The sequence below is a fragment of the Pseudophryne corroboree genome, chromosome 2 (genome assembly GCF_028390025.1).
Source record: "Pseudophryne corroboree isolate aPseCor3 chromosome 2, aPseCor3.hap2, whole genome shotgun sequence".
NCBI lineage: Eukaryota > Metazoa > Chordata > Amphibia > Anura > Myobatrachidae > Pseudophryne > Pseudophryne corroboree.
In genome coordinates this window covers 319,816,178-319,835,020 of record NC_086445.1, presented here as the reverse complement: position 1 = coordinate 319,835,020, position 18,843 = coordinate 319,816,178, and the positions used below count along the sequence as shown (strand labels likewise).

Here is an 18,843-nt window from a genome sequence, read left to right as displayed (position 1 = left end):
CATTGCCCATTTGTTTGTTTTATTATTTTCAGGCCAAGTGAAAACATGTTAATAAGAGTCAACAATGATGGCACCTACTGTGCAAACTGGACTCCTGGAGCTGTTGGTCTTTACACAATACATGTTACCATAGATGGAATAGAAATAGGTACAGTATATATATATGTTTTTAAAATGTTATCTTTACTGATCATCTGAACCAATTTGAGATGACACCTTGTAAATTATCTTGTCATACTACTCCTGTTTTGTGGTAGAGTGGTCATAGTGCGTTATTTGCAATGGCTAATTTGCCTTTCTCTTTCATCCTTTTGGGAGACACTGGAACGAAGAGGTATTGATAGAAATTGTACGCACATCTAGGGTGCTTTTATACTGTGTTACATAGTGATATGTTGGGCTCAATGAGACTAGGATTTAAGCCTCAGTAGTGATGGCACGCCATATACACTAGGGCTAACGTCTGCAAAATCGACACAGTCTTAAGAGGACTGTTAAGTCTCTACTAGATCTGGGTAGGATTATGAGCCAGGCCATGTGCCCGAAGTGTGGTGAGTGAAGTAAGCCTACGAAGGGAGACACTTCCACAAATGGTGGTCCCAGGTGGAAAAACTATCCATACTAACCCCAAAAATGCCCCCAAAAATAAAAAAATTAGATGACCATTTTTGTCAACTTTTTGACCATGTCGACCTTACCACTGTAGACCTATCAACTGTATATCTACTGTACCACACCTGGCATTTATTGCATCAGGTGTGTACATTCTAGTTCTAGAAGATCGATAGGGTTTGGAACAGATTAATTTTGAACCTTCATATAGCTTTGGGTGAACAGGTTCAATATGAAGGTTTGAGGTCTGTCATACATATCATGGAAGTGTACAAGTTCATGGACATCAAGTATGCAGTTATAACTGCATGTTCTGGTCTGGAAATGTGACCAATGTGTTTTTATATTCACAATTTGCTACCTTTATTAACAATTTTGACCTCTTACTTTCGACTTGACATTGCCAAGGGTATTTGGGAAGATCGTGGCGGTTAGCACTTCTCTTGAAGGTCCATTGTTGCTACTGTCATTAATTACTTGGACAATCTGTTTATCAAGACAAGGTTTCTAAGTGGTCGCTTTCAATGACCAGCAGTATAATGTGTTGAGCAAAACAGAATGCTACAAAAATCCCAATGCAGTTCCTACCTGTCCTACACGCTAGATAAAGGTCTCTACATCCAGAAGGGTTTCAGCAAATGGTGGAGACATAAGGTAAATCGGATTTCTACATGATGGCATCTTTGTTAAACTACAAGGTGATTCTGATGGTGTAAGACTGGCCAAGAAGAAGGTGTTGGTACACACAGTATAATGGCATCTTCCACTAAAATAAAATCTGTTTAGCCAGGGATAATTTCTACATAAAATTTTACCACGTCTTAAAAAAGGAGCTGTTAAAGGCATTTTTCTTAAACTGAAATGTTTTACGGACAGTGTGATCGAGATATACTCAAGGCTGAAAAGCCATGTTGTCTCTCTTTGATATTTGAACCTAGTTTTAGTAGCTTTGCAACATCCTCCTTTTGAACTTAGGGCCTAATTCAGATCTGACCACAGCAGCAAATTTGTTAGCAAACGGGCAAAACCTTGTGCACTGCAGGTGGGGCAGATATAACATGTTCAGAGAGAGTTAGATTTGGGTGAGTTATATTGTTTCTGTGCAGGGTAAATACTGGCTGCTTTTTTTTTTACACTGCAATTTAGATTTCAATTTGAACACACCCCACCCAAATCTAACTCTTAGGCCTCTAGTGTTCATTATAGCACCCTGCACTTGTCACAATCCGTGCAGTTCCTATTTACCACCTGGGCTGTCACACTCTGCTCTGGTGCTTCTAGTATATTCTGGCCTGTATATCAGCACTGAGATACAGAACAGAGTGTGCTCGAAGCACCACAGTATGGAAAGACTCCCCAGGCAGGAAAGTGTAACTGCACAAGTTTTGAAAAGTGCATAGTGTTAGAATGAACAGTTGAATTGGATGGAGCAAAAGTTATATTTCATGGAATTTTTTTATGTTATTTTGGCTATCTATACAGTGCATAGAGTATCTGATCGTGGAAGCTCGGTCTTGTAGGTATCCCTATATGATTTCTCTGACGTCCTAGTGGATGCTGGGTACTCCGTAAGGACCATGGGGAATAGACGGGCTCCGCAGGAGACTGGGCACTCTAAAAGAAAGATTAGGTACTATCTGGTGTGCACTGGCTCCTCCCTCTATTCCCCTCCTCCAGACCTCAGTTAGAATCTGTGCCCGGCCCGAGCTGGTTGCACACTAGGGGCTCTCCTGAGCTTCCTAGAAAGAAAGTATTTGTTAGGTTTTTTATTTTCAGTGAGTTCTGCTGGCAACAGACTCACTGCTACGTGGGACTTAGGGGAGAGAAGCAAACGTACCTGATTGCAGCTAGCTTGTGCTTCTAGGCTACTGGACACCATTAGCTCCAGAGGGATCGAACACAGGGCCCGACCTCGATCGTCCGTTCCCGGAGCCGCGCCGCCGTCTCCCTTGCAGAGCCAGAAGACGGAAGAAACCGGAGGAAATCGGCGGCTGAAGACTTCGGTCTTCATTAAGGTAGCGCACAGCACTGCAGCTGTGCGCCATTGCTCCCTATGCACACCACACACTCCGGTCACTGATGGGTGCAGGGCGCTGGGGGGGGGGGGGGGCCCTGGGCAGCAATTAGAGTACCTTACATGGCAAAAAGCACATAATACAGTCTAATAAACTGTATATGTGCATAATCCCCCGCCATAAAAGTATATAAAAAAGCGGGAGAAGTCCACCGAGAAGGGGGCGGGGCTATCTCCCTCAGCACACCGGCGCCATTTTTTCTTCACAGCTCCGCTAGAAGACAGCTCCTTAGGCTCTCCCCTGCAGTTTCCAGGCTCAAAGGGTAAAAAAGAGAGGGGGGGGCACTAAATTTAGGCGCAAACTGAGTATATTAAGCAGCTATAGGGAAAAATCACTTTTGCTAGTGTAAATCCCTGTTTATATAGCGCTGTGGTGTGTGCTGGCATACTCTCTCTCTGTCTCCCCAAAGGACTTTGTGGGGTCCTGTCCTCAGTCAGAGCATTCCCTGTGTGTGTGTGCGGTGTGTCGGTACGGCTGTGTCGACATGTTGGATGAGGAAGGTTACGTGGAGGCGGAGCAGAGGCCGATAAATGGGATGTCGCCCCCTGTGGGGCCGACACCTGAGTGGATGGATATGTGGAGGGTATTAACCGACAGTGTCAACTCCTTACATAAAAGGTTCGATGACGCAGCTTTGGGACAGCCGGCATCTCAGCCCGCGCCTGCCCAGGCATCTCAGAGGCCGTCAGGGGCTCAAAAACGCCCGCTACCTCAGATGGCTGACACAGATGTCGACACGGAGTCTGACTCCAGTGTCGACGAGGATGAGAAAAATATACAATCCACTAGGGCCATCCGATGTATGATTACGGCAATGAAAAATGTGTTGCACATTTCTGACATTAACCCGGTTACCACAAAAAAGGGTATTATGTTTGGGGAGAAGAAGCAGCCAGTGACTTTTCCCCCATCTGATGAGTTAAACGAATTGTGTGAAGAAGCGTGGGGTTCCCCAGATAAGAAACTAGTAATTTCTAAGCGGTTACTAATGGCGTACCCTTTCCCGACAACGGATAGGTTACGCTGGGAGACATCCCCTAAGGTGGACAAAGCGCTCACACGCTTATCAAAAAAGGTGGCACTGCTGTCTCAAAATACGGCCGCCTTAAAGGAGCCTGCAGATAGAAAGCAGGAGGCTATCCTGAAGTCTGTGTATACACACTCAGGTACTATACTGAGACCTGCTATTGCTTCAGCATGGATGTGTAGTGCTGCAGCAGCATGGTCTGATTCCCTGTCAGATAACATTGATTCCCTTGACAGGGATACTATTTTGCTAACTATAGAGCATATTAAAGACGTAGTCTTATATATGAGAGATGCACAGAGGGACATTTGCCGGCTGGCATCTAGAATTAATGCAATGTCCATTTCTGCCAGGAGAGTATTATGGACTCGGCAGTGGACCGGTGATGCTGATTCTAAAAGGCACATGGAAGTTTTGCCTTATAAGGGTGAGGAATTGTTTGGGGACGGTCTCTCGGACCTCGTGTCCACAGCAACAGCTGGGAAGTAGACTTTTTTACCTCGGGTCCCCTCACAGCCTAAGAAAGCACCGTATTATCAAGTACAGTCCTTTCGGCCTCAGAAAGGCAAGCGGGTCAGAGGCGCGTCCTTTCTGCCCAGAGGCAGGGGTAGAGGGAATAAGCTGCACCAGACAGCCAGTTCCCAGGAACAAATATCCTCCCCTGCTTCCACTAAGTCCACCGCATGACGCTGGGGCTTCACAGGTGGAGCCAGGTGCGGTGGGGGCCCGTCTCCGGAACTTCAGCGACCAGTGGGTTCGCTCACAGGTGGATCTCTGGGTTCTACAGGTATCTCAGGGATACAAGCTGGAGTTCGAGACGTCTCCCCCTCGCCGTTACCTCAAATCAGCCTTGCCTGCTACTCCCAAGGAAAGGGAGGTAGTACTGGCAGCAATTCACAAGCTGTACCTCCAGCAGGTGCTAATCAAAGTTCCTCTCCTTCAACAGGGACGAGGTTACTATTCCACAATGTTTGTGATACCGAAACCAGACGGTTCGGTGAGACCCATTCTAAATTTGAAATCCTTAAACACTTATATAAGGAAGTTCAAGTTCAAAATAGAATCGCTCAGGGCGGTTATTGCAAGCCTGGAAGAGGGGGATATTATGGTGTCACTGGACATCATGGATGCTTACCTACATGTCCCCATTTACCCACCTCACCAGGAGTACCTCAAGGTTGTGGTACAGAACTGCCATTACCAATTCCAGACGTTGCCGTTTGGTCTGTCCACGACACCGAAGGTGTGTTCCAAGGTAATGGCCAAAATGATGATACTCCTTCGAAAGAAGGGAGTTATAATTATCCCGTACTTGGACGATCTCCTTATAAAGGCGAGGTCCAAGGAGCAGTCATTGATCGGAGTAGCACTATCTCAGGAAGTGCTACAACAGCACGGCTGGATTCTGAATATCCCAAAGTCGCAGCTGGTTCCTACGACACGTCTGCTGATATTGGGCATGTTTCTGGACACAGAACAGAAGAAGGTGTTTCTCCCGGAGGAGAAGGCCAAGGAGTTGTCATCTCTGGTCAGAGACCTCCTGAAACCAAAACAGGTGTCGGTGCATCATTGCACGCGAGTCCTGGAAAAGATGGTAGCTTCTTACGAAGCAATTCCCTTCGGCAGGTTCCATGCAAGGAACTTTCAGTGGGACCTGTTAGACAAGTGAGGATTGCATCTTCAGATGCATCGGCTGATCACCCTGTCCCCGAGGGCCAGGGTGTCTCTGCTGTGGTGGCTGCAGAGTGCTCATCTTCTCAAGGGCCGCAGATTCGGCATTCAGGACTGGGTCCTGGTGACCACGGATGCAAGCCTCCGAGGTTGGGGAGCAGTCACTCAGGGAAGAAACTTCCAAGGACAATGGTCGAGTCAGGAGACTTCCCTACACATAAATATTCTGGACCTAAGGGCCATTTACAATGCCCTAAGGCAAGCAGAACCCCTGCTTCAAAACCAGCCGTTGCTGATTCAGTCAGACAACATCACGGCTGTCGCCCATGTAAACCGACAAGGCGGCACAAGAAGCAGGATGGCGTTGGCAGAAGCCACAAGGATTCTCCGATGGGCGGAGTATCACGTGCTAACACTGTCAGCAGTGTTCATTCCGGGTGTGGAAAACTAGGAAGCAGACTTCCTCAGCAGGCACGACCTCCACCCGGGAGAGTGGGGACTTCATCCAGAAGTCTTCACGCAGATTGTGAACCGTTGGGAACGGCCACAGGTGGACATGATGGCGTCCCGCCTCAACAAAAAGCTAAAAAAGTATTGCGCCAGGTCAAGAGACCCTCAGGCGATAGCTGTGGACGCACTAGTGACACCGTGGGTGTACTAGTCGGTTTATGTGTTCCCTCCTCTTCCTCTCATACCCAAGGTACTGAGGATAGTAAGTAAGAGAGGAGTAAGAACTATACTCGTAGTTCCGGATTGGCCAAGAAGAACTTGGTACCCAGAACTACAAGAAATGATCTCGGAGGACCCATGGCCTCTGTCTCTCAGACAGGACCTGTTACTTCAGTGGCCCAGTCTGTTCCAAGACTTACCGCGGCTGCGTTTGAAGGCTTGGCGATTGAACGCCGGATCCTAACGGAAAAGGGCGTTCCAGATGAAGTGATTCCTACGCTGTTAAAGGCTAGGAAAGACGCTGCCTGAAGTTCAGACGTTGTTAAGGGAGTGCTGCATATTCAGCCCCCTTTTGTGCCTCCAGTGGCACCTTGGGATCTCAACGTAGTGTTGGATTTCCTAAAATCACATTGTTTTGAGCCACTTCAGAACGTGGAGTTTTAGTATATCACGTGGAAAGTGGTCATATATATTTGGCCTTGGCTTCGGCTAGGCGTGTGTCAGAATTGGCGGCTTTGTCATGTGAAAGCCCTTATCTGATCTTCCATAGGGACAGGGCAAAATTGAGGATTCGTCCCCAATTTCTCCCTAAGGTGGTATCAGCGTTTCATTTGTACCAACCTATTGTGGTGCCTTCGGCTACTCGGGACTTGGAGGCCTCCAAGTTGCTGGATGTAGTCCGGGCCCTGAAAATCTATGTTTCCAGGACGGCTAGAGTCAGAAATACTGACTCGCTGTTTATCCTGCATGCACCCAACAAGCTGGGTGCTCCTGCTTCTAAGCAGACTATTGCTCGCTGGATCTGTAGCACGATTCAACTTGCACATTCTGCGGCTGGACTGCCGCATCCTAAATCAGTAAAAGCCCATTCCACGAGGAAGGGGGCTCTTCTTGGGCGGCTGCCCAAGGGGTCTCGGCATTACAACTTTGCCGAGCTGCTACCTGGTCGGGGTCAAACACGTTTGCAAAAAAGTTTGATACTCTGGCTGAGGAGGACCTTGAGTTTGCTCATGCGGTGCTGCAGAGTCATCCGCACTCTCCCGCCCGTTTCGGAGCTTTGGTATAATCCCCATGGTCCTTACGGAGTACCCAGCATCCACTAGGACGTCAGAGAAAATAAGAATTTACTCACCGGTAATTCTATTTCTCGTAGTCCGTAGTGGATGCTGGGAGCCCGTCCCAAGTGCGGATTTTCTGCAATACTTGTATATAGTTATTGCTTAACTAAAGGGTTATTGTTATGAGCCATCTGTTCAGTGAGGCTCAGTTGTTATTCATACTGTTAACTGGGTATAGTTATCACGAGTTGTACGGTGTGATTGGTGTGGCTGGTATGAGTCTTACCCTGGATTCCAAATCCTTTCCTGGTAGTGTCAGCTCTTCCGGGCACAGTTTCCCTAACTGAGGTCTGGAGGAGGGGCATAGAGGGAGGAGCCAGTGCACACCAGATAGTACCTAATCTTTCTTTTAGAGTGCCCAGTCTCCTGCGGAGCCCGTCTATTCCCCATGGTCCTTACGGAGTACCCAGCATCCACTACGGACTACGAGAAATAGAATTACCGGTGAGTAAATTCTTATTTTTTCATAGACAGGGGTGCTGTTCAGGCAGAATCTTTTTTCAGCCTAAAGTAGTATCCAGAGGATCGATCCCATCTCTTACTGGTTTTTTATAGGGCTAGTATGGCAAAAACTGATGACCCATGATTCCTGCAAGGGGTGTGGTATTGAAGGTCGACCACACTTAGGTCGACAGGGGTGACTTAAGGTGTGTACACACGGTAAGGTCCCTGCTATGTTCGATTTTGACTATGAGATTTCCCTTGAACTCCCCCAGAGCCCAGATAGCACAGATTGTACAGATTTTGACTATCTGTGCTTGAGATTTTGTCTGTGTACGATTTTGACTAAGTGCCAATTTTGACTACACTTTGTACTAAATAGTACACTAGATAGTCAAGATTGACTTGCCTGCACAGTCTATCTAGCCTTACGATACCGATCCCGTGGGAGCGCGCATCGGGATCAAATCGGTATCGCAAGCTGCCTTACACCTTTAGATATGCACTAACTTTTCATAAGATTTTTATTATATAGTCAAAATCTTACAGATTTATCTCACCGTGTGTACACCTTTAGGCCGAAGTCTTGTCGACCTAGAGACCGGATACCCCTGCAAGAGAGGAGCTATTGCTAGATTGAATTCGAGATGCCAGCATTGAAAATGCACATTCTGACAGATCAGTGATCACCTCCTGGGAGGTTTGGCACAGAGCCTCTGCTGAGCAGCTGTCATGCATCCATCATGTCCTTTGATACGTTTCTCCGTTTCAATGCTTCGGTACACATTTTTGCTTATTTTAGATTAAAGGTGGGCTCACCACAACTGAGCATACCCAAAGATCAGCTTTGGGACATCCACAAGGATCCAGTGTTCCACAAGAGGATGGAAACCAAAATGGGATCCCTTTGTAGGGACATTGGATGATGCCCACCCATGTACTCTCTAGCTGTTGTTGTTTTTTTTTGTGTGTGTTTTTTCAATTACAACGTTGAATGTTGTCAGATGATGTTGATTTACCTATATTGTTCCTCTCTGTTCTTTCTTGTGTGGGCTCGGTTAGGATAATAAGCTTCCTGGCATTCTAGTCCCCATATAGTGATAGGAGTTCAGGGGTTGTGTACAATTGTGTACACTTCTGGCTTCGCCTCTCAATGCTCTGTCCAGTCCGTCCCCAAATGATTTCAGAGAAAAGCATTTAATGTAAGCATAAAAATACTGCAATTTCTCTGCTTCTGTGATTGGAAACTTTTATATGTTTGAACCATTGCCTGTTTATTTAAAATAGGGGGTGATTAATAAATACCACCCAAGTTTCCATTGCTGTCTCTTTATTTGCTTTTTTCTATGGTTTCTGTAGATGCAGGTTTAGAAGTCAAGGTAAAGGACCCACCTAAAGGGATGATTCCCCCTGGAACCCAGTTAGTAAAACAAAAAGTAGAGCCTCAACCCAATAAGGTTAGTGTTTTGTTGTTTGTTTGTTTTTTTCCCCAAAATTTGTACAATATTGATGTGCAAATAATTATGTTAATTAAAATGTCTTCCATTTTGTTCGCTAGCTTTTTTTTCTGCACACAGACTATCTTGGGTACACTTAACGGCAATTTCAAGCTTGCAATCCTAGTAATTATTTCCAGGGCAAGAGAAGGCATTGTTACTTGTCCAAAGTCATAAGCAGACATTAGTTCAAACCAGAATCGAAAGCCACTTGTGTTACACACATTGCGCACTTACCCACGAATGCCCTATCAAACTCTGATAGGCTTGCCATTGATGTTACTGGGATGTTTGTTGTAAAGCTTCCACAGTTGTCAAGGACAAAATTAAAAGCATTTGTGGAAAAGATTTTCATAGGGAGAGAAGAGTTTCTCCTTTTGTAACTTGGAAATTATTCTTCATGTTTTTTACTATTTTGCGTGGTGTATTTTCTGGTCTGTCCTTTAGTGGAAATAGCAGATAAGCAAAATGGAAAGTATTTTCAAACATATGTAACATATTGGGACAGTGTGTGTGTGTGTGTGTGTGTATATATGTGTGTATGTATGTATATATATATATATATATATATATATATATACAGGTTGAGTATCCCATATCCAAATATCCGAAATACGGAATATTCCGAAATACTGACTTTTTTGAGCGAGAACTTTGTTTAATACACACAGTTATTAAAAATATTGTATTAAATGACCTTCAGACTGTGTATATAAGGTGTATATGAAACATAAATGAATTTTGTGAATGTAGACACACTTTGTTTAATGCACAAAGTTATAAAAAATATTGGCTAAAATTACCTTCAGGCTGTGTGTATAAGGTGCATATAAAACATAAATGCATTCTGTGCTTAGATTTAGGTCCCATCACCATGATATCTCATTATGGTATGCAATTATTCCAAAATACGGAAAAATCCGATATCCAAAATACCTCTGGTCCCAAGCATTTTGGATAAGGGATACTCAACCTGTGTGTGTGTGTATATATGTGTGTATATATATATATATATATATATATATATATATATATATATATATAATTTTTTTTTTTTTTATATCACCCCGCATGGTCAAAAAGGCGGCTCAGGAGACTAAGATGTGGTGTAACACAGTGCAATTTAATTCATCAAGTTAACGTTTCGTGGATCTAACACCCTGTCATCAGGACAACTTATACATATATATATAAACCTAGAAAACCACAGCACTCGCCACCCCAGAAACGGGGTGCAATATCTGCACTCACCACTCATAGGGTGGGGTGCATGCAGCCAATTGGCCACCAACCCAAATATATACAAACAGAAAGTTCAGCACTCACCATAGCAAGCTCACTTATCCTCACAACATCAATAAATAAATGATGGGGGTTTAGTTAGTGAATTGGCCAATGCACGGAAGCCTGCATACCGCTCGCCAAGGTACCCCACCTTCATGCAGGTCCTACTGAGGATAAGTGAGCTTGCTATGGTGAGTCTGAACTTTCTGTTTGTATATATTTGAGTTGGTGGCCATGGGCTGCATGCACCCCACCCTATGAGTGGTGAGTGCAGATATTGCACCCTGCTTCTGGGGTGGCGAGTGCTGTGGTTTTCTAGATTTGTTTGTATATTACGGGGTTAATCTTTGGTTAACTCTTATTAACTGTAGTCACAGGCCTTTTCATGCACCCCTTGTTCTAAACCTGTGTCAGCTGCTCCTTAGTAATTCATCAGCCAGTGTCAGGTGACTAGTGTACCTTTAAAAGCCATAAGATGCATGGCAGATACACATTAAACCTAGTGGACATGTGTGCAGTATATTATGTGTGATACAGTTGCCAGGTTTTCATTTTTGAGACTTTGTGATAGTGTAGGACCTTGGCGAGCGGTATGCAGGCTTCCGTGCATTGGCCAATTCACTAACTAAACCCCCATCATTTATTTATTGATGATGTGAGGATAAGTGAGCTTGCTATGGTGAGTGCTAAACTTTCTGTTTGTATGTATGTATATATATATTTCTCTGACGTCCTAGTGGATGCTGGGACTTCCGTAAGGACCATGGGGAATAGCGGCTCCGCAGGAGACTGGGCACAAAAAGTAAAAGCTTTAGACTAGCTGGTGTGCACTGGCTCCTCCCCCTATGACCCTCCTCCAAGCCTCAGTTAGATTTTTGTGCCCGAACGAGAAGGGTGCATGCTAGGTGGCTCTCCTGAGCTGCTTAGAAGTAAAAGTTTAAATAGGTTTTTTTATTTAAAGTGAGTCCTGCTGGCAACAGGCTCACTGCATCGTGGGACTAAGGGGAGAAGAAGCGAACTCACCTGCGTGCAGAGTGGATTGGGCTTCTTGGCTACTGGACATTAGCTCCAGAGGGACGATCACAGGTTCAGCCTGGATGGGTCCCGGAGCCGCGCCGCCGGCCCCCTTACAGAGCCAGAAGAGCGAAGAGGTCCGGAGAAATCGGCGGCAGAAGACGTTCCTGTCTTCAGATAAGGTAGCGCACAGCACTGCAGCTGTGCGCCATTGCTCTCAGCACACTTCACACTCCGGTCACTGAGGGTGCAGGGCGCTGGGGGGGAGCGCCCTGAGACGCAATAAAACATGTTTAAACCTTATATGGCTAAAGAAATACATCACATATAGCTCCTGGGCTATATGGATGCATTTCACCCCTGCCAGTTTTCCTAAAAAAAAAAAGCGGGAGAAAAGGCCGCCGTGAAGGGGGCGGAGCCTATCTCCTCAGCACACAAGCGCCATTTTCCCTCACAGTTCCGCTGGAAGGAAGGCTCCCAGACTCTCCCCTGCAGTCCTGCTACAGAATCAGGGTAAAACAAGAGAGGGGGGGGCACTATTGGCAGCTAATATAAAACAGCAGCTATAAAGGGAGTAACACTTACATAAGGTTATCCCTGTATATATATAGCGCTCTGGTGTGTGCTGGCAAACTCTCCCTCTGTCTCCCCAAAGGGCTCGTGGGGTCCTGTCCTCTTTCAGAGCATTCCCTGTGTGTGTGCTGGGTGTCGGTAGGATTGTGTCGACATGTATGAGGAGGAAAATGATGTGGAAGCAGAGCAATTGCCTGTATTAGTGATGTCACCCCCTAGGGAGTCGACACCTGACTGGATGGTCGTATTTAAAGAATTACGTGACAGTGTCAGCACTTTGCAAAAAACTGTTGACGACATGAGACAGCCGGCAAATCAATTAGTGCCTGTTCAGGCGTCTCAGACACCGTCGGGGGCGCTAAAACGCCCGTTACCTCAGATGGTCGACACAGACCCAGACACGGATACTGAATCCAGTGTCGACGGTGAGGAGACAAACGTAATGTCCAGTAGGGCCACACGTTACATGATCACGGCAATGAAGGAGGCATTGAATATTTCTGACACTACAAGTACCACAAAAAAGGGTATTATGTGGGGTGTGAAAAAACTACCAGTAGTTTTTCCTGAATCAGATGAATTAAATGGGGTGTGTGATAAAGCGTGGTTTTCCCCCGATAAAAAACTGCTGATTTCTAATAAATTATTGGCACTATACCCTTTCCCGCCAGAGGTTAGGGCGCGTTGGGAAACACCCCCTAGGGTAGATAAGGCGCTCGCACGCTTATCAAAACAAGTGGCGTTACCGTCTCCCGATACGGCCGCCCTTAAGGAACCAGCTGATAGAAGGCTGGAAAATATCCTAAAAGGTATATACACACATACTGGTGTTATACTGCGACCAGCAATCGCCTCAGCCTGGATGTGCAGTGCTGGAGTGGCTTGGTCGGATTCCCTGACTGAAAATATTGATACCCTGGATAGGGACAGTATATTATTAACTATAGAGCATTTAAAGGATGCATTACTATATATGCGAGATGCACAGAGGGATATTTGCACCCTGGCATCTAGAGTGAGTGCGATGTCCATTTCTGCCAGAAGAGCGTTATGGACGCGACAGTGGTCAGGTGATGCGGATTCCAAACGACATATGGAAGTATTGCCGTATAAAGGGGAGGAGTTATTTGGGGTCGGTCTATCGGACCTGGTGGCCACAGCAACGGCTGGAAAATCCACCTTTTTACCCCAGGTCACCTCTCAGCAGAAAAAGACACCGTCTTTTCAAACTCAGTCCTTTCGTTCCCATAAGGGCAAGCGGGCAAAAGGCCACTCATTTCTGCCCCGGGGCAGAGGAAGGGGAAAAAGACTGCACCAGGCAGCCTCTTCCCAGGAGCAGAAGCCCTCCCCCGCTTCTGCCAAGTCTTCAGCATGACGCTGGGGCCTTACAAGCGGACTCAGGCACGGTGGGGGGCCGTCTCAAGAATTTCAGCGCGCAGTGGGCTCACTCGCAAGTGGACCCCTGGATCCTGCAGGTAGTATCACAGGGGTACAAATTGGAATTAGAGACGTCTCCCCCTCGCCGGTTCCTGAAGTCTGCTCTACCAACGTCTCCCTCCGACAGGGAGGCGGTAGTGGAAGCTATTCACAAGCTGTATTCCCAGCAGGTGATAATCAAGGTACCCCTCCTACAACAGGGAAAGGGGTATTATTCCACGCTGTTTGTGGTACCGAAGCCGGACGGCTCGGTGAGACCAATTTTAAATCTAAAATCCTTGAACACTTACATAAAAAGGTTCAAATTCAAGATGGAGTCACTCAGAGCAGTGATAGCGAACCTGGAAGAAGGGGACTATATGGTGTCTCTGGACATCAAAGATGCTTATCTCCATGTCCCAATCTACCCTTCTCACCAAGGGTACCTCAGGTTTGTGGTACAAAACTGTCATTATCAGTTTCAGACGCTGCCGTTTGGATTGTCCACGGCACCACGGGTCTTTACCAAGGTAATGGCCGAAATGATGATTCTTCTTCGAAGAAAAGGCGTCTTAATTATCCCTTACTTGGACGATCTCCTGATAAGGGCAAGGTCCAGGGAACAGTTAGAGGTCGGAGTAGCACTATCTCAGGTAGTGCTACGTCAGCACGGGTGGATCCTAAATATCCCAAAATCACAGCTGATTCCAACAACACGTCTACTGTTCCTGGGGATGATTCTGGACACAGTCCAGAAAAAGGTGTTTCTCCCGGAGGAGAAGGCCAGGGAGTTATCCGAGCTAGTCAGGAAACTCCTAAAACCAGGCCAAGTGTCAGTGCATCAATGCACGAGAGTCCTGGGAAAAATGGTGGCTTCTTACGAAGCGATTCCATTCGGAAGATTCCATGCAAGAACTTTTCAGTGGGATCCGCTGGACAAATGGTCCGGATCGCATCTTCAGATGCATCAGCGGATAACCCTATCTCCAAGGACAAGGGTGTCTCTCCTGTGGTGGTTACAGAGTGCTCATCTTCTAGAGAGCCACAGATTCGGCATACAGGATTGGATGCTGGTGACCACCGATGCCAGCCTGAGAGGCTGGGGAGCAGTCACACAGGGAAGAAATTTCCAGGGCTTGTGGTCAAGCATGGAAACGTCTCTTCACATAAATATCCTGGAACTAAGGGCCATTTACAATGCCCTAAGTCAAGCAAGGCCTCTGCTTCAGGGTCAGTCGGTATTGATCCAATCGGACAACATCACGGCAGTCGCCCACGTCAACAGACAGGGCGGCACAAGAAGCAGGAGGGCAATGGCAGAAGCTGCAAGGATTCTTCGCTGGGCGGAAAATCATGTGGTGGCACTGTCAGCAGTGTTCATTCCGGGAGTGGACAACTGGGAAGCAGACTTCCTCAGCAGACACGACCTCCACCCGGGGGAGTGGGGACTTCACCCAGAAGTCTTTCAAGTGATTGTAAACCGTTGGGAAAACCCAAAGGTGGACATGATGGCGTCCCGTCTCAACAAAAAACTGGACAGATATTGCGCCAGGTCAAGGGACCCTCAGGCAATAGCGGTGGACGCTCTGGTAACACCGTGGGTGTACCAGTCGGTGTACGTGTTCCCTCCTCTGCCTCTCATTCCAAAAGTACTGAGAATCATAAGAAGGAGAGGAGTGAAGACTATACTCGTGGCTCCGGATTGGCCAAGAAGAACTTGGTACCCGGAACTGCAAGAGATGCTCACGGAGGACCCGTGGCCTCTACCTCTAAGAAAGGACCTGCTCCAGCAGGGACCTTGTCTGTTCCAAGACTTACCGCGGCTGCGTTTGACGGCATGGCGGTTGAACGCCGGATCCTGATGGAAAAAGGCATTCCAGATGAAGTCATCCCTACCCTGATCAAAGCCAGGAAGGATGTAACTGCGAAACATTATCACCGCATTTGGCGAAAATATGTTTCCTGGTGTGAGGCTAAGAAGGCCCCCACAGAGGAATTTCAACTGGGTCGTTTCCTGCATTTCCTGCAAGCAGGACTGTCTATGGGCCTAAAATTAGGATCCATTAAGGTTCAAATTTCGGCCCTGTCGATCTTCTTCCAGAAAGAGCTGGCTTCATTGCCTGAAGTTCAGACGTTTGTCAAGGGGGTACTGCATATACAACCTCCTTTTGTGCCACCAGTGGCACCTTGGGATCTCAATGTAGTTTTAGGGTTCCTAAAATCACATTGGTTTGAACCACTCACCACTGTGGAATTAAAATATCTCACATGGAAGGTGGTCATGCTGTTAGCTCTGGCGTCAGCCAGGCGTGTCTCAGAAATGGCGGCTTTGTCATATAAAAGCCCTTACCTAATTTTTCATTCAGACAGGGCAGAATTGAGGACTCGTCCTCAATTTCTCCCTAAGGTGGTTTCAGCGTTTCACATGAACCAACCTATTGTGGTGCCTGCGGCTACTAGGGACTTGGAGGACTCCAAGTTGTTGGACGTAGTCAGGGCCCTGAAAATATATGTTTCCAGGACGGCTGGAGTCAGAAAATCTGACTCGCTGTTTATCCTGTATGCACCCAACAAGCTGGGTGCTCCTGCTTCTAAGCAGACGATTGCTCGTTGGATTTGTAGTACAATTCAGCTTGCACATTCTGTGGCAGGACTGCCACAGCCAAAATCTGTTAAAGCCCATTCCACAAGAAAAGTGGGCTCATCTTGGGCGGCTGCCCGAGGGGTCTCGGCTTTACAACTTTGCCGAGCAGCTACTTGGTCAGGGGCAAACACGTTTGCAAAATTTTACAAATTCGATACCCTGGCTGAGGAGGACCTGGAGTTCTCTCATTCGGTGCTGCAGAGTCATCCGCACTCTCCCGCCCGTTTGGGAGCTTTGGTATAATCCCCATGGTCCTTACGGAAGTCCCAGCATCCACTAGGACGTCAGAGAAAATAAGAATTTACTTACCGATAATTCTATTTCTCATAGTCCGTAGTGGATGCTGGGCGCCCATCCCAAGTGCGGATTGTCTGCAATACTTGTATATAGTTATTGTTACAAAAAAATCGGGTTGTTTATTGTTGTGAGCCATCTTTTCAGAGGCTCCTACGTTTATCATACTGTTAACTGGGTTCAGATCACAGGTTGTACAGTGCGATTGGTGTGGCTGGTATGAGTCTTACCCGGGATTCAAAATCCTTCCTTATTATGTACGCTCGTCCGGCCACAGTATCCTAACTGAGGCTTGGAGGAGGGTCATAGGGGGAGGAGCCAGTGCACACCAGCTAGTCTAAAGCTTTTACTCTTTGTGCCCAGTCTCCTGCGGAGCCGCTATTCCCCATGGTCCTTACGGAAGTCCCAGCATCCACTACGGACTATGAGAAATAGAATTATCGGTAAGTAAATTCTTATTTTATATATATATATATATATTTATATATATATATATGGCTGTTAGAAGAGTGATAATTGGCGCAAATGACCTTCCTCTAAAAGTTCATACAGTTTATAATAGTTCTTTATTTGTCCAGAGCACTTCCCCTATATTTTCTGGGGTTGCAGCCTATTCTCCAGACGACCCGCTGTTCCGGCAGATCTTCAATAAATTCTAAAAAACAAATGAGAGAGGCGCCCCTAGTGCAGTACAGACAACGTAATATACCTCCACCAAGAACACCCTAAAATCGGAGGTGTACCATATTAAGTGGTCTCAAAACCACTTTCAAGCAACGTTTTTAGAAATCCAAATGTTCCCCGCTTCTGGCAGTAGACTCCTGGATGTAATGGTCACACCGGTATCTATGGTCTCAAACCGTGTAGTGCAAAGGATGAAAAGCAGAATGAACCATAGTGTAATACAGTTTTTTAAAACATTTATTTATCATTACACAAAATAATTGCCCGTACCATAAAAAAGTTATAAAACAGCTTATCTGATAGCAGATGTCTTAGTACGTCACTCAACGCGTTTCGTCCGTCGCTATTCTGCAGGACTTCCTCAGGAGTGTACACTCCTGAGGAAGTCCTGAAGTATAGCGACGGACGAAACGCGTTGAGTGACGGACTAAAACATCTGCTATCAGATAAGCTGTTTTATAACTTTTTTATGGTACGGGCAATTATTTTGTGTAATGATAAATAAATGTTTTAAAAAACTGTATTACACTATGGTTCGTTCTGCTTTTCATCCTTTGCACTACTCGGTTTGAGACCATAGATACCGGTGTGACCATTACATCCAGGAGTCTACTGCCAGAAGCGGGGAACATTTGGATTTCTAAAAACGTTGCTTGAAAGTGGCTTTGAGACCACTTAATACGGTACACCTCCGATTTTAGGGTGTTCTTGGTGGAGGTATATTACATTGTCTGTACTGCACTAGGGGCGCCTCTCTCATATGTTTTTGTGTATATATATATATATATATATATATATATATATATTTATTTATTTTTATTTTCTAATGCATCTATATTTCTGTTTGTAAAAATTCACTGGGCTTTCATTTGGAATTTATTAGCTGTGGAGCTGTTGCCTGCTAAAAATATGGTTTCAGGGAATGTAGCCTACTATGCATTAACATCACCATCATTGTTTATTTGTAAGACAACACTAAAACTTCTCTTAAAAGTCAGAATAACAATATGTTTAAAACACAAATCATACACAAGATCAGAACAGTACATGCAAATGTACATAGAGATGTACTTTTATGAATATGATGTATACATGAAACAGAGGAGCTAGGGCCCTGGTTATGAGCTTCCAGCCTAGATAGGACGACACTTAAGCTTGCTACACACTGGATGATTCGGACACATTATCCATTATATCATCTAGTGTGTATGCACTATGTCGCTGATGATGCACGCTCCCGTGCGTCATTGGTGACATCGTCCGCCGGCCGTGCATACAGGTCCAACAGATGACATCACCGGTGTGGGATGGCCCCCGTTCCTACTGTCGCTGATGGCATCACCAAGTGTGTATGCACTTACCGATGCTAACGATATCACCATGTACATGCATCGTCCAGTCTGAACCCAGCATTAGACTGTAGGAACTAGTTGTTGGTCTCTGAGTGAAGATGAGACTTTAGCAGTTGCAACACTGTGTGGGATTAGTCTCTGATGTTAGTGTAGTCTAGGCTAAAATGATCGTAGAGGGTTCTTGAAAGATTGAAAGTTGGGGTGAAACTGGTCAGGCATTTTATAGATTTGCTTGAGTAGGATGCAGAGGAAGTCCTGCAGGTGGTTGTGTTAATCAGAGGAGGAGTGGGGTTGAGGCAAACCTAAAGGGGTAAGAGAGAGGGCTGTCAGGCAATGCTGATATTCATACAAATGGCCAATGTTTTTCATCTACCGTATATACTCGAGTATAAGTCGACCCGAATATAAGCCGAGATACCTAATTTTACCACATAAAAATGGGAAAAATGACTGACTCGAGTATAAGCCTAGGG

The 18,843-nt window shown here is 46.0% G+C and overlaps 1 protein-coding gene across 16 annotated transcripts in view; it reads left to right on the top strand.

The window, feature by feature from the left end:
* Positions 1–18,843, top strand: part of MYCBP2 (MYC binding protein 2) — a 705,517-nt gene that overhangs the window by 504,634 nt on the left and 182,040 nt on the right. For all 16 annotated transcript variants that reach the window (XM_063952980.1, XM_063952968.1, XM_063952974.1 and 13 more), the window contains 2 exons: positions 33–148; positions 8,973–9,070. In XM_063952980.1, the coding sequence (XP_063809050.1) occupies positions 33–148; positions 8,973–9,070 (214 nt within the window). The remainder of the gene's footprint in view (positions 1–32; positions 149–8,972; positions 9,071–18,843) is intronic.